The sequence below is a fragment of the Abramis brama genome (genome assembly GCF_963993115.1).
Source record: "Abramis brama genome assembly, chromosome: 24".
Classification (NCBI taxonomy): Eukaryota; Metazoa; Chordata; class Actinopteri; order Cypriniformes; family Leuciscidae; genus Abramis; species Abramis brama.
Genome location: NC_139986.1, coordinates 13,489,581 through 13,507,012, shown reverse-complemented (window position 1 = coordinate 13,507,012; position 17,432 = coordinate 13,489,581). Strand labels below are relative to the sequence as shown.

At 35.9% G+C, this 17,432-nt stretch overlaps 2 protein-coding genes across 7 annotated transcripts; both read right to left on the bottom strand.

Moving 5' to 3' along the window:
* Positions 1-2,774: 2,774 nt before the first annotated feature.
* LOC311075397 (myelin-associated glycoprotein-like) lies at positions 2,775-10,080 on the bottom strand. Of its 6 annotated transcripts, XM_084102787.1 has the most exons (9): positions 9,977-10,007; positions 8,635-8,726; positions 8,117-8,515; positions 6,006-6,323; positions 5,582-5,845; positions 5,408-5,498; positions 4,830-4,872; positions 3,326-3,568; positions 2,775-3,218 (listed from the first exon to the last, which is right to left on the bottom strand). In XM_084102787.1, the coding sequence occupies exons 2-8, from the start codon at positions 8,720-8,722 to the stop codon at positions 3,344-3,346; spliced, it is 1,428 nt and encodes a 475-aa protein (XP_083958913.1). In that variant the 5' UTR covers positions 8,723-8,726; positions 9,977-10,007; the 3' UTR covers positions 2,775-3,218; positions 3,326-3,343. The 6 variants fall into 6 exon arrangements, 5 of the variants coding, with proteins under 5 accessions (XP_083958913.1, XP_083958911.1, XP_083958910.1 ...); XM_084102785.1 differs by having other exon boundaries at positions 2,775-3,568; positions 9,977-10,080; XM_084102784.1 differs by lacking the exon at positions 9,977-10,007 and having other exon boundaries at positions 8,635-9,969.
* Positions 10,081-10,678: 598 nt separating this feature from the next.
* LOC311075398 (sialic acid-binding Ig-like lectin 13) lies at positions 10,679-16,567 on the bottom strand. The gene is made up of 8 exons (XM_084102788.1): positions 16,509-16,567; positions 14,374-14,471; positions 13,621-14,019; positions 13,128-13,445; positions 12,707-12,967; positions 12,503-12,593; positions 11,732-11,789; positions 10,679-11,083 (listed from the first exon to the last, which is right to left on the bottom strand). The coding sequence occupies exons 2-8, from the start codon at positions 14,459-14,461 to the stop codon at positions 10,823-10,825; spliced, it is 1,476 nt and encodes a 491-aa protein (XP_083958914.1). The 5' UTR covers positions 14,462-14,471; positions 16,509-16,567; the 3' UTR covers positions 10,679-10,822.
* Between the last annotated feature and the right edge of the window lie 865 nt (positions 16,568-17,432).

Genomic DNA, 17,432 nt, shown 5'->3' with positions numbered 1-17,432 from the left:
ATACTACAAGAGTGAAATTGAATTTAAATGTGAAAGTGGTATTTCACATCATCAGATAATTTAGCCTACTGATTGTTAGTGGCCAAGAAGAGACCTGCAGCACAAATATGACAATACATTAGTTCCGAATCTGCGACCATCGGAAGAGATAGCCTACATTTATAAAACGGTTACCACACAATGCGAATATTAAAAATATTAAAAGGCAAAAATATGTATTAGGCCTATGCTACTTTTTACAATGTAAATAATTAAATGCCATCCTTCTCGTAGAAATATTGACTGTAAACAGCAACAGAAAATTCCTGTGACATCCTGAAAAGACGCGACATATGAACCCTAAAGCATAATTTTTTTAAATATAAATCGATTAAAAAACAGTACCATACCTGAAACAGAAAACTTTCATATAATAAAAGTTCGGTAACTGCGGGCTTCCACACACGTCTATGTCTTAGCCGCCTATTTGAAGGACATAACAACCAGCAGGGGTCACTATACTTCATTAAATTATTAGGTAATTTTGCCAACCGAAATACATCTGTCTACAGTTTTTGACAAACATACTTATGCAAACTTCATCAAACAGTCCTCTCATTTCAACAAGACCAAGCAATGTTGTGTTTTTATGTTTTATGGGGACTTTTTACAGACATAATGATTTTATACTGTACAAAGTGTAACATTTAATAATACAATATTTGAATAAAAAATATTTATGCTGCTAAGGGAGTGTTGCTGGAAAACTGTCAAGGAACAGAAGTAAGTCTGCTGTGTATGTATACATCTTATCTTGTTAATTGAGTTGATTACTGAATGTGCACAAAACACTGTTATTGACCAGTAAGCATCAAATACTGTAATTATTCATTTTATAAGATGTATTTTTTTATACTAGCAAAACATACTGTGAAGGAGGACAACAAAAACAACAACAGTAAAAACCTATTGTTTTGCTGTTAAGGAATGCAACACTGGATGTCAAGTGATGGTGCTGTGACGTCACGAGTGTCCCTTGCGTGGGCCCTTGCCCCATTCGAATCTCAATTGTCTTGATGAGTGTCTGATTCTACTAGCTCACTCAGGCCCTGTTTAAGATGCGTTTTGGTTGATCGGATCAAGTTGGGATCAAGGGAGACATATCCCCGTAACACCTGGTGTTTTAATCCGTCTCTTTTGTCCACTTTCGACCACTCCTGTCCTGATTTCTTTGAAGGGAGGGTCTGGGCAGGTATATGTATATGCTTTTTCAGATTGTTCGATCTAATGGACGAAATAAGCTTGTGCAATCTACACATGAACAGGCACTTTCTGCTCTGACAGCCACAAGACCACGTGTTACAAATCAGGAATGGTGAGAAAACATTGTGCTTGATACGTTTTTCGTCTTCAGACAAAACTCGGGCCTTCAGCCGACAGTTTAAATCCCGTCTGGCTATAGCGCGCTTCCCATAATGTTTATGCATTAGTTCAGTAGGTGGAGAGTAGGAAGTCTTTTGTGGCTGTTCGAACGCATTCGACCATGTGAGCATTTACTCTACAAATGCAATCCAGTTGAATGCGTTTTTGACTACCTCTGGAAGTTGTAGAAATTGGATAAGCTCAAAGACTCCATTTACACCTGTATTTAGCGTCGTCCACTTGTGATCCGATCAACCAAAACACATCTTTATACCAGGCGTAAACAGGGCCTTAGATTTAAAGTGTGCACACAGGGACCTGGTGCTCAGACACCTCAGCTTAGGGTTTCAGGTCAACTGGGAAAAGAGCAAGCTCTCCCCAGTGCGGAGCATCTCTTTTCTTGAGATGGAGTTGGACTCGGTCACTATGACAGCACGTCTCATGAACGAGCGTGTCCAGTCGGTGCTGAAGACAGCGGTTCCACTGAAACAATGAGACCACTTCAGCATGGCTTCGGACTTGAGTGACCCTGTTATACTCACAGTCACATGGACACGGTCACGCTGATGGAGTTCCTCATAGTGTCTTATTCAGACGCAGTATCCCGTTCCCCTTCTCAAGGAACCATAGATATATTTGTAACCCGAAACGTTTCATGGGTATGGTTTTGTTACCTTTGATCACTCAGAAGCACTTCATTTTCTGAGATCATGGGCAAATCAATGGACATTGCCTGGAACATATTCATTTGTTCTTTATTACTAACTATTTGCTAGTATTTTTTGCACTATTTAGTTAAAATTTAAAACATTGACTACAATTATATGAATTTGTGTCAAGAACAGTTGTCTGTTATTGTACATTGTATTGTAATTAAACTTGCTGTATGATTTAATGAGGTGACAAATCAGTTTTAACTAGAATCTCCTCACACCATAAATCCACACAAACCTCACAGTAAAGATTTTGTATGAACTTTAAATGAATGAGCTGTTAATTACATATACGAATATAGTGAATAATGATAGAAAAATAGTGAAATGTAGTTCCTTCAGAAACTGAGAAGAGTTTTAACTGAACTTAAAGCAGAAGTATCCAAATATTTCCTCATCCTGCAACAACTTAAGTGTCCAAATATTTCCTCATCCTGCAACAACCCTAAGCAACTCAGGCTTTACAAGTTTTGTAAAGCCTGAGATGTGAGCACTACCCACCATCTCAATGACACAGTTGCTTGGATGAGATTTTTTAACATTGCATCAGGAGGATATTTATTATTGTGTTCTGATTCGAATGCAATTTAAATAAATTGACACTGAATGTGTAGGGTAATCTGAAAAGAGTGTAGCCTTCCAAAATATGATTGATAAAACTTAATTTCTCAAACATTCTCAACCATTTATTAACTCAAATGGCCACAAAAAGTACACAGCATATACACATCAAAAAGCATATTTCATCAAATTCTGGTCCTATATACAGTATATATATGTATGTATGTATGTATGTATGTATGTATGTGTGTGTGTGTGTGTGTGTGTGTGAATGTATGTATGAATGTGTGTATATACAACATTTCAATCAACCAATCAGATTTGAGGGACAAGTTCAGAGTTTATGCCAAGTTTAGGCTTACAACTAGAGTTAGTACATCAGTGTTATTCACCTATCATTTCCCTCTGATTTTAGGGATAAGTTATGGGTAGGGTTAGTTTTAAGGGTAGGGATAGGGTTAAGACTCAATTTTCAGACAGGAATGTTGTTCCAGGGTCAACAAAATATGATGATCCAGGAACATGGCAAAAAATCACGGTGACCTATAATTTAACAAGATAAAAAAAGTTGAATTATTTTAATATTTTATATATATTTATATTTTATATAAAAGAAGTAACCAGCATGGTCACTACTTAGGCAATGTTACATTTGTTTGTCCATTTGCTCAACACTTTTGATTCTTGTTGTTTCTCCCTGCCACTTGAATCTCAGCATACTCTGTCTGTGGGCCATCGTTTGAGTGTTCTCTTGTCATGTCGCCCGTCTGGAGTTTGGAGAAGTCAATCTCTCCATAGTGGAGATCATCAGTTTCTTTCTTTTCACTTTTCTTGCTGGTCGCAATGGAACTGTTAGCATAGACAGCCACCATGTCACTGTTTTTATCCGTAGCCTGAGGAAATGAAGTCATTTTAAAATGATTATTTTTGAAATCACTTTCATTCTTCTGTAAATTAAATGTTGTTTGAGGAGATCCAATAATGAGTGAATCTTTAGAAGATTAGAAGAAAACAATTTACTTTTAACAACATTCAGTGACTCTTTCTACAGATTCCATTGGTACAACAATAGGTCGCGTAAGGGACTGTCTTAATGAGTGAATCATTAATTCATTCACTCAACTTAATCATTCATATAGGCTGCATCCAGAAACTTAGGCAGCTGACATGTTGCCTCGCTGCCTTAATAGGCAATGACTCTGCAGACAGCGTTTGCGCACGAAGGTACCTTCTGAAACTGATTTCGGACAGACATCTGAGGCAGTGTAACAGTTTAATGATCTACAGCAAAACAGAGCGAGTGTTGGTGAGAACTAAACAAATATTTAATAACTACAGTAGTAATTTCTCGCTAGAAATGACATCAGAAGTGGAAAAAATTGGTAAATTTTTTTACATTCACACACAAACTGACCAGCAACCGCAACTTTCAGACGCCATCTTTCTTTTTCTAGCTCAACTGTCAACAAATGGAACGCACAGGACTGTGGGATATCAAAGGCAGCAAAGGATACATCTACGCTGTTTTCAAAAATCGATCAGATGAAGGTATCTCAGGAGACAGGAAGTGAAACTAACATTGAATTCGGACGTGCATTGATGCCTTCCTACCTTGAAATGCGTCCTCCGTAGGCAGCATTTTTAAGTTTTCCGATGCCGACAGCATCTGAAATCGCATACTACCCTACTATATAGTAGGTGAAAAACAGACTATGTGACAAAAGAAGTACAGTATGTCCGAATTCACAGTACTCATAAAAGAGTAGGCTAAAAGTACCCGGATGACCTACTTCTTCTGGCGAGATTCTGAAGTGTACATTCGATGGACACTTTACTATCCAGGCCATGGGAGAGGATTTATGAATGGCAGCGAAGCGGCACAACTGCCGCTGGTGGGCCACATGATAATGACAACATAGCGAATGTAGTACGTCCGGATAACATTCATACTAAACACATTTTTTATGTGATTGTGAATTACTCTTACAATTGCAAAGGTTAATTCTGCGGTGATTCATTTGGAACATTTTTGTTGTGGACAAAACAACTGATAATATTTTGTTTAAAATGTAAGTTACTTGATGCTAATGTCTTGTTTATTGAAGTGTTTCATGTCTTTTAGTAGGACTTTTATAAAAAAAAAAAAAAACCCACCTGATCTCTTCCTATGACATGGGCCTGACTTGATGTCTTTGTTCTGTTGTAAAAAATAAATGAAATAATCAAGTAATTAAATAATTTAATTAATTAATTGGTAACACTTTACAATACGGGTGGATGTCAAAACCAAAATGGCATATTACTTAACAATTAGTTAATAGTCATGTGCCTCAACAAGTAAAGTCATAACATAATGATACATTTGCAAATTTTTAGTTAATGATTAATTAAAGCAGACAACTGGAAGTTGAAGTACATTGCTTTGACCAACTGTGGTAATTAACGCATTAATTTACACTTTTAGTTAATAAAATAAGTTATTAAGGAATTAATACATTATGACACATTTAATTAATAACAATTCATATATTACTTAATCTATTAATCATTTAGAATCTTTATTAGTTGCTGATGCAGTAATCATTAATTAATGGTTTAGTTCTGAGTCATACATTAACACATGATTATCTGTGCACTAGTTAAGCATGAATTAATGCAGATTAGTGCACCCGTATTGTAAAGTGTTACCAATTAATTAATATACGTATATATTTCTATTATTATACATTTACCTCATACAGTAAAAAAATACTGCAGACAACAGAAAAAAAGCCAAAAGTCCTCCTGTACAACCATATATCACACGCTGAGAGAATCCACTCTCTAAAATACAACAGAGTTAATCAGGATTGTGTTTTAAACAGTATTCATAAATCCAGTACATCCGAAGCCAATGCTTCATTTACCTTCAACTGTGAGCTGGATCTCTGCTGATGACTGGTTTCCATGTTTATTCTGTGCAATGCAGAGGTACGATCCTGTATTATTATGAGTTATGATTAAATTAATCTGCTTTCCCTGAGCTATTGGCATCTCCTGTCCACGTTTGTACCAGGTGTAGTTCATTTCTCTTGATGGACTGGCTTTGCTTTTGCAGGTCAAAGTCACATTAGTGTTAACAGAGACTGAAGCAGATGGATTGACGGTGACGCGAGTTTCTTTTGGAGAAACTTTGACAGAAACACAAGCACATAAATATAAAGCAGTAAAACACCTGTGCATTAGACATTTCTATAGGAATCTAAACACCAAATTATGTTTAAGCAGCACTTTGTGCATTTAAGCACACACAGGGCTATGTTAAAGGAAGTAAGCAGTCTAATCTCTTACACAGGACTTGTAGCATCACGGTGGTCTCCACAGTTGAGTCTTCAGATGTTTTTCTTGGATATGTAGCAGTGCAGGAGATGTTCTTTCTGTGATCCATGTATGAAGCTTTGAAGGTCATGTGTGAAAACACTGACTGGGTTTGATCAGTTTTCTCCTGTAACTGTGTTATAATGTGGGCAGATTCAGGGCTGTTGGACCAGGATATTGTAGGAGGTTGTTTGGGGCAGGGGGCTTCAGCAGAGCAGCTCAGACTGACTGTTGTGTTCTCCATCACGTAGTGTTGATCAATGGGTTTAAGTTCAGGAGGTTGTGGTAAATCTAGGGTAAATGATTGTAGACATCATTAAGGAATACATGCAATGCATAGTCATGTTAGAGAGTGGGGTTTTCACACTTGTGGTGTGGTTTAGTACATTTGTGTTGTGTTGTTGTTAATGGTGATTTAAAGGGCCCTATTTTAACGATCTAAGCGCATTTTCTAAACCACACGGCGCAAGTGTACTTAGGGTGTGTCCAAATCCACTTTTGCTAGTTTAACGACAGGAAAAATAGTCGGCGCACCCGGCGCATGGTCTAAAAGGGTTGTCCCTATTCTCTTAATGAGTAATAGGTGTGTTTTGGATGTAACGTACAAAAAAACAATCAGAGTGCAATTTCCCATTCGCTTTTTCCCAAGCCAGTTGCACTCGCGCCATTGGCAGATTCGCGAGGTTAAAGACCATCAAGCCGGATATCTTTATGTACACAATAATAATCTTTTACATTGTAATCCTTTTATTTTTTTTTAATTTGCCATGTTTCTGTGCTACTGCACATCTCTGTGTATGTAATAAGCAGAGTGTACATGCGTTGTGGACCCGCCTATAGGTGCATTTTACTAATGCACCCTTTAAATAACAAAAAAAATACTGCGCCCTTGACTTTTAGACCAGGTTTTAGTTGGTCAATGGCGCAATCTATTTCAGTTGCCTCAAAATAGCAACACGCTAACAATGCGCCAGAACACACCTCGTTTTGAGACCAGCACGCCCATGGGCACACAAATGGGCGCAAATGTATTTGCTATTTAAACAACAAGGCGCAGGACATGAAAATGATATTGATCAGCATTACCAAATGTGGACGTTTTCCACTAGAAACAAGCATTGATGTATTATTTTAATTTAATACTGTGAAGCTGCTTTGATACAATCTGTATTGTGAAAAGCGCTATATAAATAAACTTGACTTGACTTGACTTGAACTGTGTCGGGCTGAAACTAACAAAAAACACTTGTGTCGCACTTGACGCTGCATTGCGTCGGGTGTATGATAGGGCCCAGAGGGTTACTTGGTCCTATTCATGAAATATGAGCAGAATTAATTTTTGTTTTTCTGTTCGTAAAGCCATTCTTACATGATACGAACATAGGTAGTTAAATATGATCAGAAATTTGTTCTGCTGCCAATTTTTAAAACAGTTGCTGCATCAGAAATCGAATAATTCCCTTCTATGTAGTATGCTAAAAAAAGGACGCCAAAAAGATTAGAAAGACATATCTAAAGATTAAAAAGTCCATGACTGACCTACTACTTCCTTAGAGATTCTGAAGTGTGCATTCGATGGGCACTTTACTATCCCGTGAGACCACAGGAGATGATTTATGAATGGAAGTGAAGCGACACAACTGACGCTGGTATGTCATTTGACAGTAACAACATGGCAGATATACAGGGATTAAAATGTCTGAATTTAATTCATACTACCCACATTCATAATATATAGAATATACTTTTTTAACGGTCAGGAAGTAAATTCAAATTCAAATGTAGTACCTAGTCAGACAGTATGCAGTTTCGTATGCAGTGAGTATCTTCCATCTATATTAATTCTATGTGTGGGCTAGTTTATAAAATACAACATCCATAAGACTGAGACACTGAAGATATAGTTTCAGTCACAGTTTTTTGCACATATCGTAAAGTGTAAAAATGTATTTATTATCATTGTATACCAGCTACCAATTATATAATTAACTAATATTTTCATGTCAGAAATGATGATTCTTCTCAAAGGTTAAACAATTCCACTTTAGTATGTAGATTGTCTGTTCAGTGGAGATGACGTTTACCTTTGACAGTGATCCTCACAGTCTTTCTTGAATCATCTGTATCGGGGTAAAACGTTGCTCTGAACACATCTGGCTCCATTTCCAGTCTAAAGTAGTAAAGATCTGAATGATTCATCACGATGTTATAGAAGACAGTTGTGCAGTTCCTCTCACTGAGATTTCCAATCATCTGTATGCCACTAAATCCTCTTATGATGTTTTTGCTGCTATTAAAAGCTATTAAACTGTCGTCATTAGCAAAATTTGATTTCTTTCTTATCCAGATCCCATTAATAGATTTTGCCTTGTTACGTTTGTCCTTAAATTTGGAGATGTTGAATGTACAAGGAATCTGCACACAAGAGCCTGTCAGAGCTGTTACTGTCTCAGGCATCACTGCAGAGTAGATATCACCATCAGCTGAAACATAAAAACACATAAGTCAAGCTAGCTATTTGAGCATTTGGGTCTAAATTTCTATCAATGCACATTATAATAATACTAATCCTCATTCATAATGACAACAAAGATCTACCTACCTGAGCAAGTATGTATCAATACAGAGCTGATGAAAATGAAGGAAGTGATCTGGATTCCTGCCATCAGGGTTTGTGGCGAGGATGACATTGGACTCAACAATAATGACAAATTAGTCCACAACACCATCACAGTACACTTCATCACACATACAACATTTGTTCATTTCAATATTTGTTAGATTGATGATATAGAACAATGAGTTGCTATATTTTCACTGCTAGACTCACACAGATACATGTATTCTGTTGTATTGATTGTTAACTTCTTTTATTCATCCACTGTAAATATTCATGTTGAATAAGCTAAAAAGATGCTTTATGTCGTAACATCAAAATTACAATTTATTACTATATATTTGATCTGACTCCATCAGCCTGACTGCATTTGGTTACATGCAGAGGTGTAGTGGTAAAAAAAGAGGTGGGTAAACTATAAATTCTGGTGGACCATGACGTGGTCACCCGGTAAGGTATGTGTATCCTGATGACATCGCTATAGGCTATCATTTGATACTACCAAGGGTATCACTGGTTGTTCCCTCATCATAGGTCACACAATCACTATTCAATTCATACATTAATCCTTCTTGTTAAAGAGACTCAAGAAGGAATAGGGCTGCTGTCTTGACGGCGCTTAAAAAATTGTCGAATATCCATTTTTACAATTCATTCATCATTACATGAGACATGTAGGCTAGTTTGGGCTAGTGACTGATGAATCTTGATGCAGTCTGCTGCTACCTGCTGGCAACACCGCAAGAGATTGGTCAACACTGACAGTAATTCAGCGCAATATGAAAGATTTTGTCTTAGGTTTAACAACCTATGAAACTAATAATGAACAATATGAAACTAAAACGACATAAGCTTAATTTAAAATGAACTATAGGCTATTTAGAGGTGGGTAAACGCTATATCCGAATTTTGGGAGGTGCGCAAATGGCATTTACGTGTGTTTAGCCTCCACTACATCCCTGGTTACATGAGCAAAAGTGATACATTTGAGCTACAGACAAACATAAATGATTTTTATTCACTTAACTTCATAAATACAAAAAAAAATGTATACCAAATTATTTCCTCACTGTCACAAACTAATTTTTTTTTAGATTAATTCCTGTAACAGTTACTTAATTCAGTAAAACTCACAGGAACTCACAGTCAGCTACTGCAATCTCTCACCATAGCAACTCAGATCTCACTGTTTCTGTTATTTACAGATAATGTGTAGCTAAACTGTGAAATAATGAACATGTTGATGATCAAATTATAGCCCACTTAAGACTAAAATGTATTGTGTGTGAAAGAAAGGTAAAAGATTAAAATCTGTAAAAATTCTTACCTCAGAAAAGTAGTTTATAAGAAGCAGAAGTGCCTAAAACTGTCCTCTTTGTGCCAACAGCCTTTTAACATCGTTTCATGACGTGACATTGCAAAACACCCCAGTGTAATGTCATCAAACAGGAAGTTTTTTTTTTCTGGGAAATATAGGGGGGCTAAGCCTTTGTAAAAGAATTTTGTAAAATGCACTTTTCATGCACTTAACGACGTGCTACTGCTACATGCTTACGATGTTAGCTAGCTTGCAACATCTGTTACACTGTACAGGTAAGGCAGCCTCACATAAACGTACTGAATTACACATTTTTAATCATGATTAAAGTCTAAAGTATAGTGAAAACTTACTCTCTCTGTTCTAACTTACCACATAGCTTACATCTGTATGATTTCTCCAGTAAGAGGATTTTCCTCTCCGTTTATTTTTAGCTAGCAGTCTTAAACCACAGAAGTAGCCTATGTTAACCAATTGTACAAGTAGGCCGTTATGCATTCATTTTTTATCTTCTTTGACTATGAATTAACTATAATTAACTGACTGATTTAACTAATAGGACGTTAACAGTTAAAAAAACAAAGCCTTTCTAAAATAGGCCTATATAGCACATCTCTACTAGGAAGTATAATTTCTTTAAAGAAATGCAACAACAGAACACCCCACCCATCACCCCCACCCCATGAAAATAGAGAGAAATGCAGTCACTCATCGTTTTTAATGATATACTTTTATTCATCAGAAAATATAAAGCTAAAAGAGGAATATATTTGTTCACGAGAAGACATATAGCCTAGCATATATAAGCATAAAGAAATAAAACTGTCTTTTTTTGCTATGAGATGTAAAAAAAAATTATTTTTTCACTTGAGCATAAATGTCCTCTGGCACAACACTGATGGCTTTTGTTTTTTTGCATATCATGTGGACCTGAGCATATACTACATCTAAACCTCTTTCATGGTTGTCTTCTTCGTTTTGGTCTTTTCCTCTATTGTGGTCGGACTGAGTCATGAACTCACACACACTATAATCATCAGAGATCTTGTTGTCCTGGGTGGTTACGGTGTGGACATCTTCATATGTGGAATTCCTGTCAATAGTTTTGTCCTGTGCCTAAATATTAAAACAAAAACATTTGGTGTATATATAACAGCATTTCAAACATGACATCTCTTAGTTAATGGATATGACTATGTTAATGTATTTGGTTTTAACTGACTAGAACTGCTAAGCATGCTGCTGTAGCGTATGAACTTCCTACTGCTAATAGATACATAGACATGCTATATATATGAATAAAAAAGTTACCGTTTACTGCACTTTGTTATTCTTCTAGCTATTTATTAATTAGAAGTCTTGCACATTCACATGACTTACACATAGCTTACTTCCACCTTGCAAAATAAGGTGTATACCAGACTATTTAAATGTTGAGCAAGCTAGCAAGCTCAAGGCCAATCAGTTTGTGCTACTGTAGTAAATTATGTGTTTGCTATTGCATGTAACAGACCTATCAGCCTGCACCATCTAGAGTTTCATGACTGAACTATGCGATTTAATTTGAAAATAAATAGAATTTAGTTATTCATTACATTAGTTAGATGTGCATTAGAAAGATATTATTAAGAGAGGCATACAGAATGTGCAGGACCAGAACTGAGAACATCTGCATTATAGCAATGACAATGATCTATTAAAAATGGTTTTGTGGTTGTTTGTGCAGTGGTGTGAACCGACTGGTGTTTGAGGAAGTTCACAAACCTGATGCAAGGAATCTTTGTCTCCAACAATGTCTCCCCTGTGTGTCTTTATCCTGGTCCTGTGAGAGGAAATAATTAAACTGAAAACTGATCAAGTGACTTGTAAGTCACTTGATAAATGTAATAAATTAATACATTTAAATGTAAATATTATTTACATAATTAACAAACATAAGAACAGCTTCTTAATGATGAGCTACAATCATTTATTTCTGTAGATTCACCACAACCTCTCATCCTTAAACCCACTGATCTGAAAGCAGTGATGGAGAACACAACAGTCAGTCTGAGCTGCTCTGCTGAAGCCCCCTGCCCCAAACAACCTCCTACAATATCCTGGTCTAACATCCCTGAATCTGCCCACATTACAACACAGTTACTGGAGAAACCTGATAAAACCCAGTCAGTGTTTTCAAACATGACCTTCAAAGCTTCATACATGGATCACAGAAAGAACATCTCCTGCACTGCTACATATCCAAGAAAAACATCTAAAGACTCAACTGTGGAGACCACCGTGATGCTACAAGTCCTGTGTAAGAGATTAGACTGCTTACTTCCTTTAACATAGCCCTGTGTGTGCTTAAATGCACAAAGTGCTGCTTAAACAGAATTGCTTTAATAGCTGATCTGATCACTGTATGAAGTCAAACACTAGCAGCTCTCATAACAGTGAATGAGGCTTGAACTAACACAAGCACAATGCTTAAAAATGGCTCTTTCAAAATGACATCAGCGATGATTAAGTAACTGAAAGTGTTACTTAATTTACCTTGCACAAAACCCAATAGCAGAGAGTGTGAAAACTGCCACAATTCCTCCCACACAACCAGCAATCAGAGGCATAAAGTGTCCATCTTGTCCTATAGGATGTGAAACACTTGTAATTCCACCAGAATGTATATTTAAATATAATCTTCATTGCCTTAAATCTGTAAATGACCTTGTTCTTTACATGCAGACTGTATAAACTCACCTTCAACTGTGAGCTGGATCTCTGATGACTGTTTTCCAAGTTTATTCTGTGCAGTGCAGGAATACCATCCTGCATTATTGTGAGTTCCAGTGAAGGTAATCTGCTTTCCCTGAGCTATTGGAGTCTCCTGTCCACGTTTGTACCAGGTGTAGTTCATTTCTCTTGATGGACTGGCTTTGCTTTTGCAGGTCAAAGTCACATTAGTGTTAACAGAGACTGAAGCAGATGGATTGACGGTGATGTGAGTTTCTTTTGGAGAAACTTTAACAGAAACACAAGCACATAAATATAAAGCAGTAAAACACCTGTGCATTAGACATTTCTATAGGAATCTAAACACCAAATTATGTTTAAGCAGCACTTTGTGCATTTAAGCACACACAGGGCTATGTTAAAGGAAGTAAGCAGTCTAATCTCTTACACAGGACTTGTAGCATCACGGTGGTCTCCACAGTTGAGTCTTCAGATGTTTTTCTTGGATATGTAGCAGTGCAGGAGATGTTCTTTCTGTGGTCCATGTATGAAGCTTTGAAGGTCGTGTGTGAAAACACTGACTGGGTTTTATCAGGTTTCTCCAGTAACTGTGTTGTAATGTGGGCAGATTCAGGGATGTTGGACCAGGATATTGTAGGAGGTTGTTTGGGGCAGGGGGCTTCAGCAGAGCAGCTCAGACTGACTGTTGTGTTCTCCATCACTGCTTTCAGATCAGTGGGTTTAAGTTCAGGAGGTTGTGGTGAATCTACAGAAATAAATGATTGTAGCTCATCATTAAGAAGCTGTTCTTAGTGATGTTTGTTAATTATGTAAATAATATTTACATTTAAATGTATTCATTTATTAAATTTAACAAGTGACCTAGAAGTGAAGGGAAGCATAAGAACCTGTATGTTAAAGACAATAGAGATGACGTTTACCTTTGACAGTGATCCTCACAGTCTTTCTTGAATGATCTCTATCGGGGTAAAACGTTGCTCTGAACACATCTGGCTCCATTTCCAGTCTGAAGTAGTAAAGATCTGAATGATTCATCATGATGTTATAGAAGACAGTTGTGCAGTTCCTCTCACTGAGATTTCCAGTCATCTGTATGTCACTAAATCCTCTTATGATGTTTTTGCTGCTATTAAAAGCTATTAAACTGTCGTCATCAGCAAAATGTGATTTCTTTCTTATCCAGATCCCATTAATAGATTTTGCCTTGTTACGTTTATCCTCAAAATTGGAGATGTTGAATGTACAAGGAATCTGCACACAAGAGCCTGTCAGAGCTGTTACTGTCTCAGGCATCACTGCAGAGTAGATATTATCATCAGCTGAAACATAAAAACACATTAGTGCATTATAATTTAAACCTTAGAGAGATAAAATATTAATATTTTCTTAAAATAAAGGTTTTAAAGATTTTTTTCATTCTTGTACTTGTTTTTTCATTCACAAGTCAAGCTCCAAAAAGGACAAAACAGCACCATAAAAGTAATTATGACATATGACTTGTGCCCTGTATTTAAAGTCTTCTCATATGCTTTAACGGTCTTTACTCGATACATTTTCTTGTCCTCTGCCAATCACATGCCTGCATTTTATCTCTTGTGTATCATATCAGTTGTGATTCTGCTGAATGTGATTGTTTAAAATAAAAAATAAATACGAGTGCAATATGGACCAACCTGAGTGAGTGTGTAGAAACACAGAGCTGATGATGATGATGATGATGATGATGATGATGATGAAGGACATGTTCTGGAACACAGACATCACTGGAGCTCTGACACAAACAGGAAATAACCTAAATATACTTGTGTGCCAAAAAAAACCACAACATTTTTTTTTCTCTGTCCACAACTGTAATCAATGAATTGTACTTTCAGCTTGAGTGTTATTACTGTGTTTAACTAAAGAGATTTAAAGAAAGTTAACAGTCACTGCAGACTCTCCCATGGTTAATATCTTAATAACGTTCAGTTATAAGTCACTTGTAGTTATTAGTGATGAACTAATCATTTACAAAACATGAATAAACGTTCATAAATGATTAATAAGTGATATGCTAAAATGTTTTGATTGTTTTGTTAATTCAGTTATAAGTCATTTATAAATTATTAGTTAATGATGAGCTAATCATTTACAAAATGACTACGTTCATAAACTATTTATAAGTGGTATGTTATCGATTTACAAATGTGTTGTAAGTCATCTTAAAAGATTTTAAATGATTAAGTAAATCAAACAGATCATTAGTAGATGGTTATTAAATCATTAGTTGATACATTGTTAATCACTTATAAATGTCAACATTGTTTTAGTATCATTATCTCAATAAACAACAGTTAATCATTAACAAATGATAAACGAACCATTAGTAATTGATTAGTATATCATTTATTGATGTATCATGAAGTTGTAAGCTGGTCTGTGTTCAAAAGCACAAACATGCAGGAATGCTAAAGCAGTATTTTGAAGAAGAGTAATTTATTTGTTTTGAAGTGGATAAACATTTATAAATGACGTGAGTTATGTTAAATCCTTTCACTCATCAGCACACACTTGTGTTCTGTGTGGAGTGTGTGGATCTAGTGATAATGTGAACCTCAGAACCGGCTTTACCTTCAACTGATGCTCACAGCATGTGCACAGTCAACCAGTCAACATGTACACTGCAGTACACACTACAAAGTGTTCAACACCTGTTATAGATGATGTGTGAACGTATTAATTAATCATTTACAAAGCTTTCTGCATACCCTAATCTAAAGTGTAAATTATTCATCACTTGTAAATGTGTTACAGATCATTTGTAGATCTTTCTGATCTGTTTCAAATGATCTGTATATCTATACAAGTCATTTACAGCACTTTCTGCATCCCCTAATCTAAAGTGTAAACTATTCATCACACAGAAATGTGTTATAGCCATGTTTTGTAAATAATTAGCTCATCATTAATAATTTATAAATGACTTATAACTGAATTAACAAAACGTTCATAAAATGTTACCACTTATTAATCATGAATGCATATTCATGTTTTGTAAGTGATTAGTTCATCATTAACTTATTATTTATAAATGACTTATAACTGAATTAACAAAACATTCATAAAATGTAAGCATATCACTTATTAATTAGTTATGAATGTATAATCATGTTTTGTAATTTATAAGTTAATTATTAACTAATAACTTATCAGTGACTTATAACTGAACGTTATTAGTGGCCAAGCACAGAATGTGTGTAGGCATCTAGTGAAATCGTTGGCGTTCTTATTATTCTTCTTCCGCTCTGGGAGTCTATGGCAGCCCATAGAACCGCTTGTGGGAAAGTTATAAAATTTGGCACCTTTTAGAGGACAGTCTGATCCTGTCACCATAGCAAATCACCAAATCAATTCCTCTAGCGTATGTGTCATTGTCTGACACTCCCAGCCATGTTGGCATGTCTTATCGTCTTCTTGCGCTTGGCCCCGATAATTGCTGCTTGCAGCTATATTTATAAAGTGTTACCCTTTATCAAATAAATAAGTGTTGTCATTAACTTAATGTTTACAACATGTTTCTTATGATTTATACTTTTAAAAAATCATAAGAAACATGTTGGTTTACTGTAGCTAAGAAACATACAGGCTTTCCTGTAGCTCAAACAGTAGAGCGTTGGCGCTAGCAACGCCAAAGTCATGGGTTCGATTCCCAGGGAAAGCAAGAACTGACAAAATGTAAAATGTGTACCTTGAATGCAATGTAAGTTGCTTTGGATAAAAGTGTCTGCCAAATGCGTAAATGTAAAAATTCACAAGAGACAAGCCTTACCTCAGAGCAGTGCAGTCAAAGAAAAGCAGAAGTTCATGAAAATCTCTTCCTTTATGTGAGATCTCTTAAACACTCAGTGATGTGACGTACTCTTGACGATCTCCCAGCAGCACTACAGGACGAGATATTACCAATCAGCCTTTGCTCATTCTGTGCTTATGTTTGTCATTCGTTCAAAGAGGATGGAAACCATATGCAGATAAACTCAAATACAGTAATAATGTTTTAAGGTCATATCAAACAAAGAAAGGCAATGCATGAATGTTTGTTTGATAGTATTGATAAATTTTAGCATTTGCACACTCATTCATTGCTTATTGTGTACTCTTGTGTACTTTTTGCTAACTTTTTTTCAGTGCTCATCAATAAAACTAACTATAACTATACTAACTAACTAACCATGACATATCTATTGAATGCAGGGGAGCTTCTGTGCTCAATGTGACTGGAGCAAAAGTCTGCAACATTTAAACTCACAAATTCACATATATTTTTAGACTGAACGCTGGCTCACGAGATATGGATGTTGTGTAAAACTAATTTAAAAAAAAGAACTGAAACCCAAAGCCTATTCGGTAACACTCTACAATAAGGTTCCATTAGTTAACATTAGTTAATGCATTAGTTAACATGAACTAACCATGAACAACACCTCTGTTCAGCATTAGTTAATATTTGTTAACGTTAACTCACACATGTACTAATGCATCAATTCACATTAACAGCACGGTTAGTTAACATTAGTTAATGCATTAGTTAGCATGAACTAACCATGAACAATGCCTGTAAATAGCTTTACTGTTTTGTAAGGTTAACTTACTGGACATATTTACATTAGTTTACGTAGTTGACACACACTAAGTATGAACATTTCTAACTCACCATGTTACCCTAAATGTAAAAATACTGTTGTGTACCTTATCA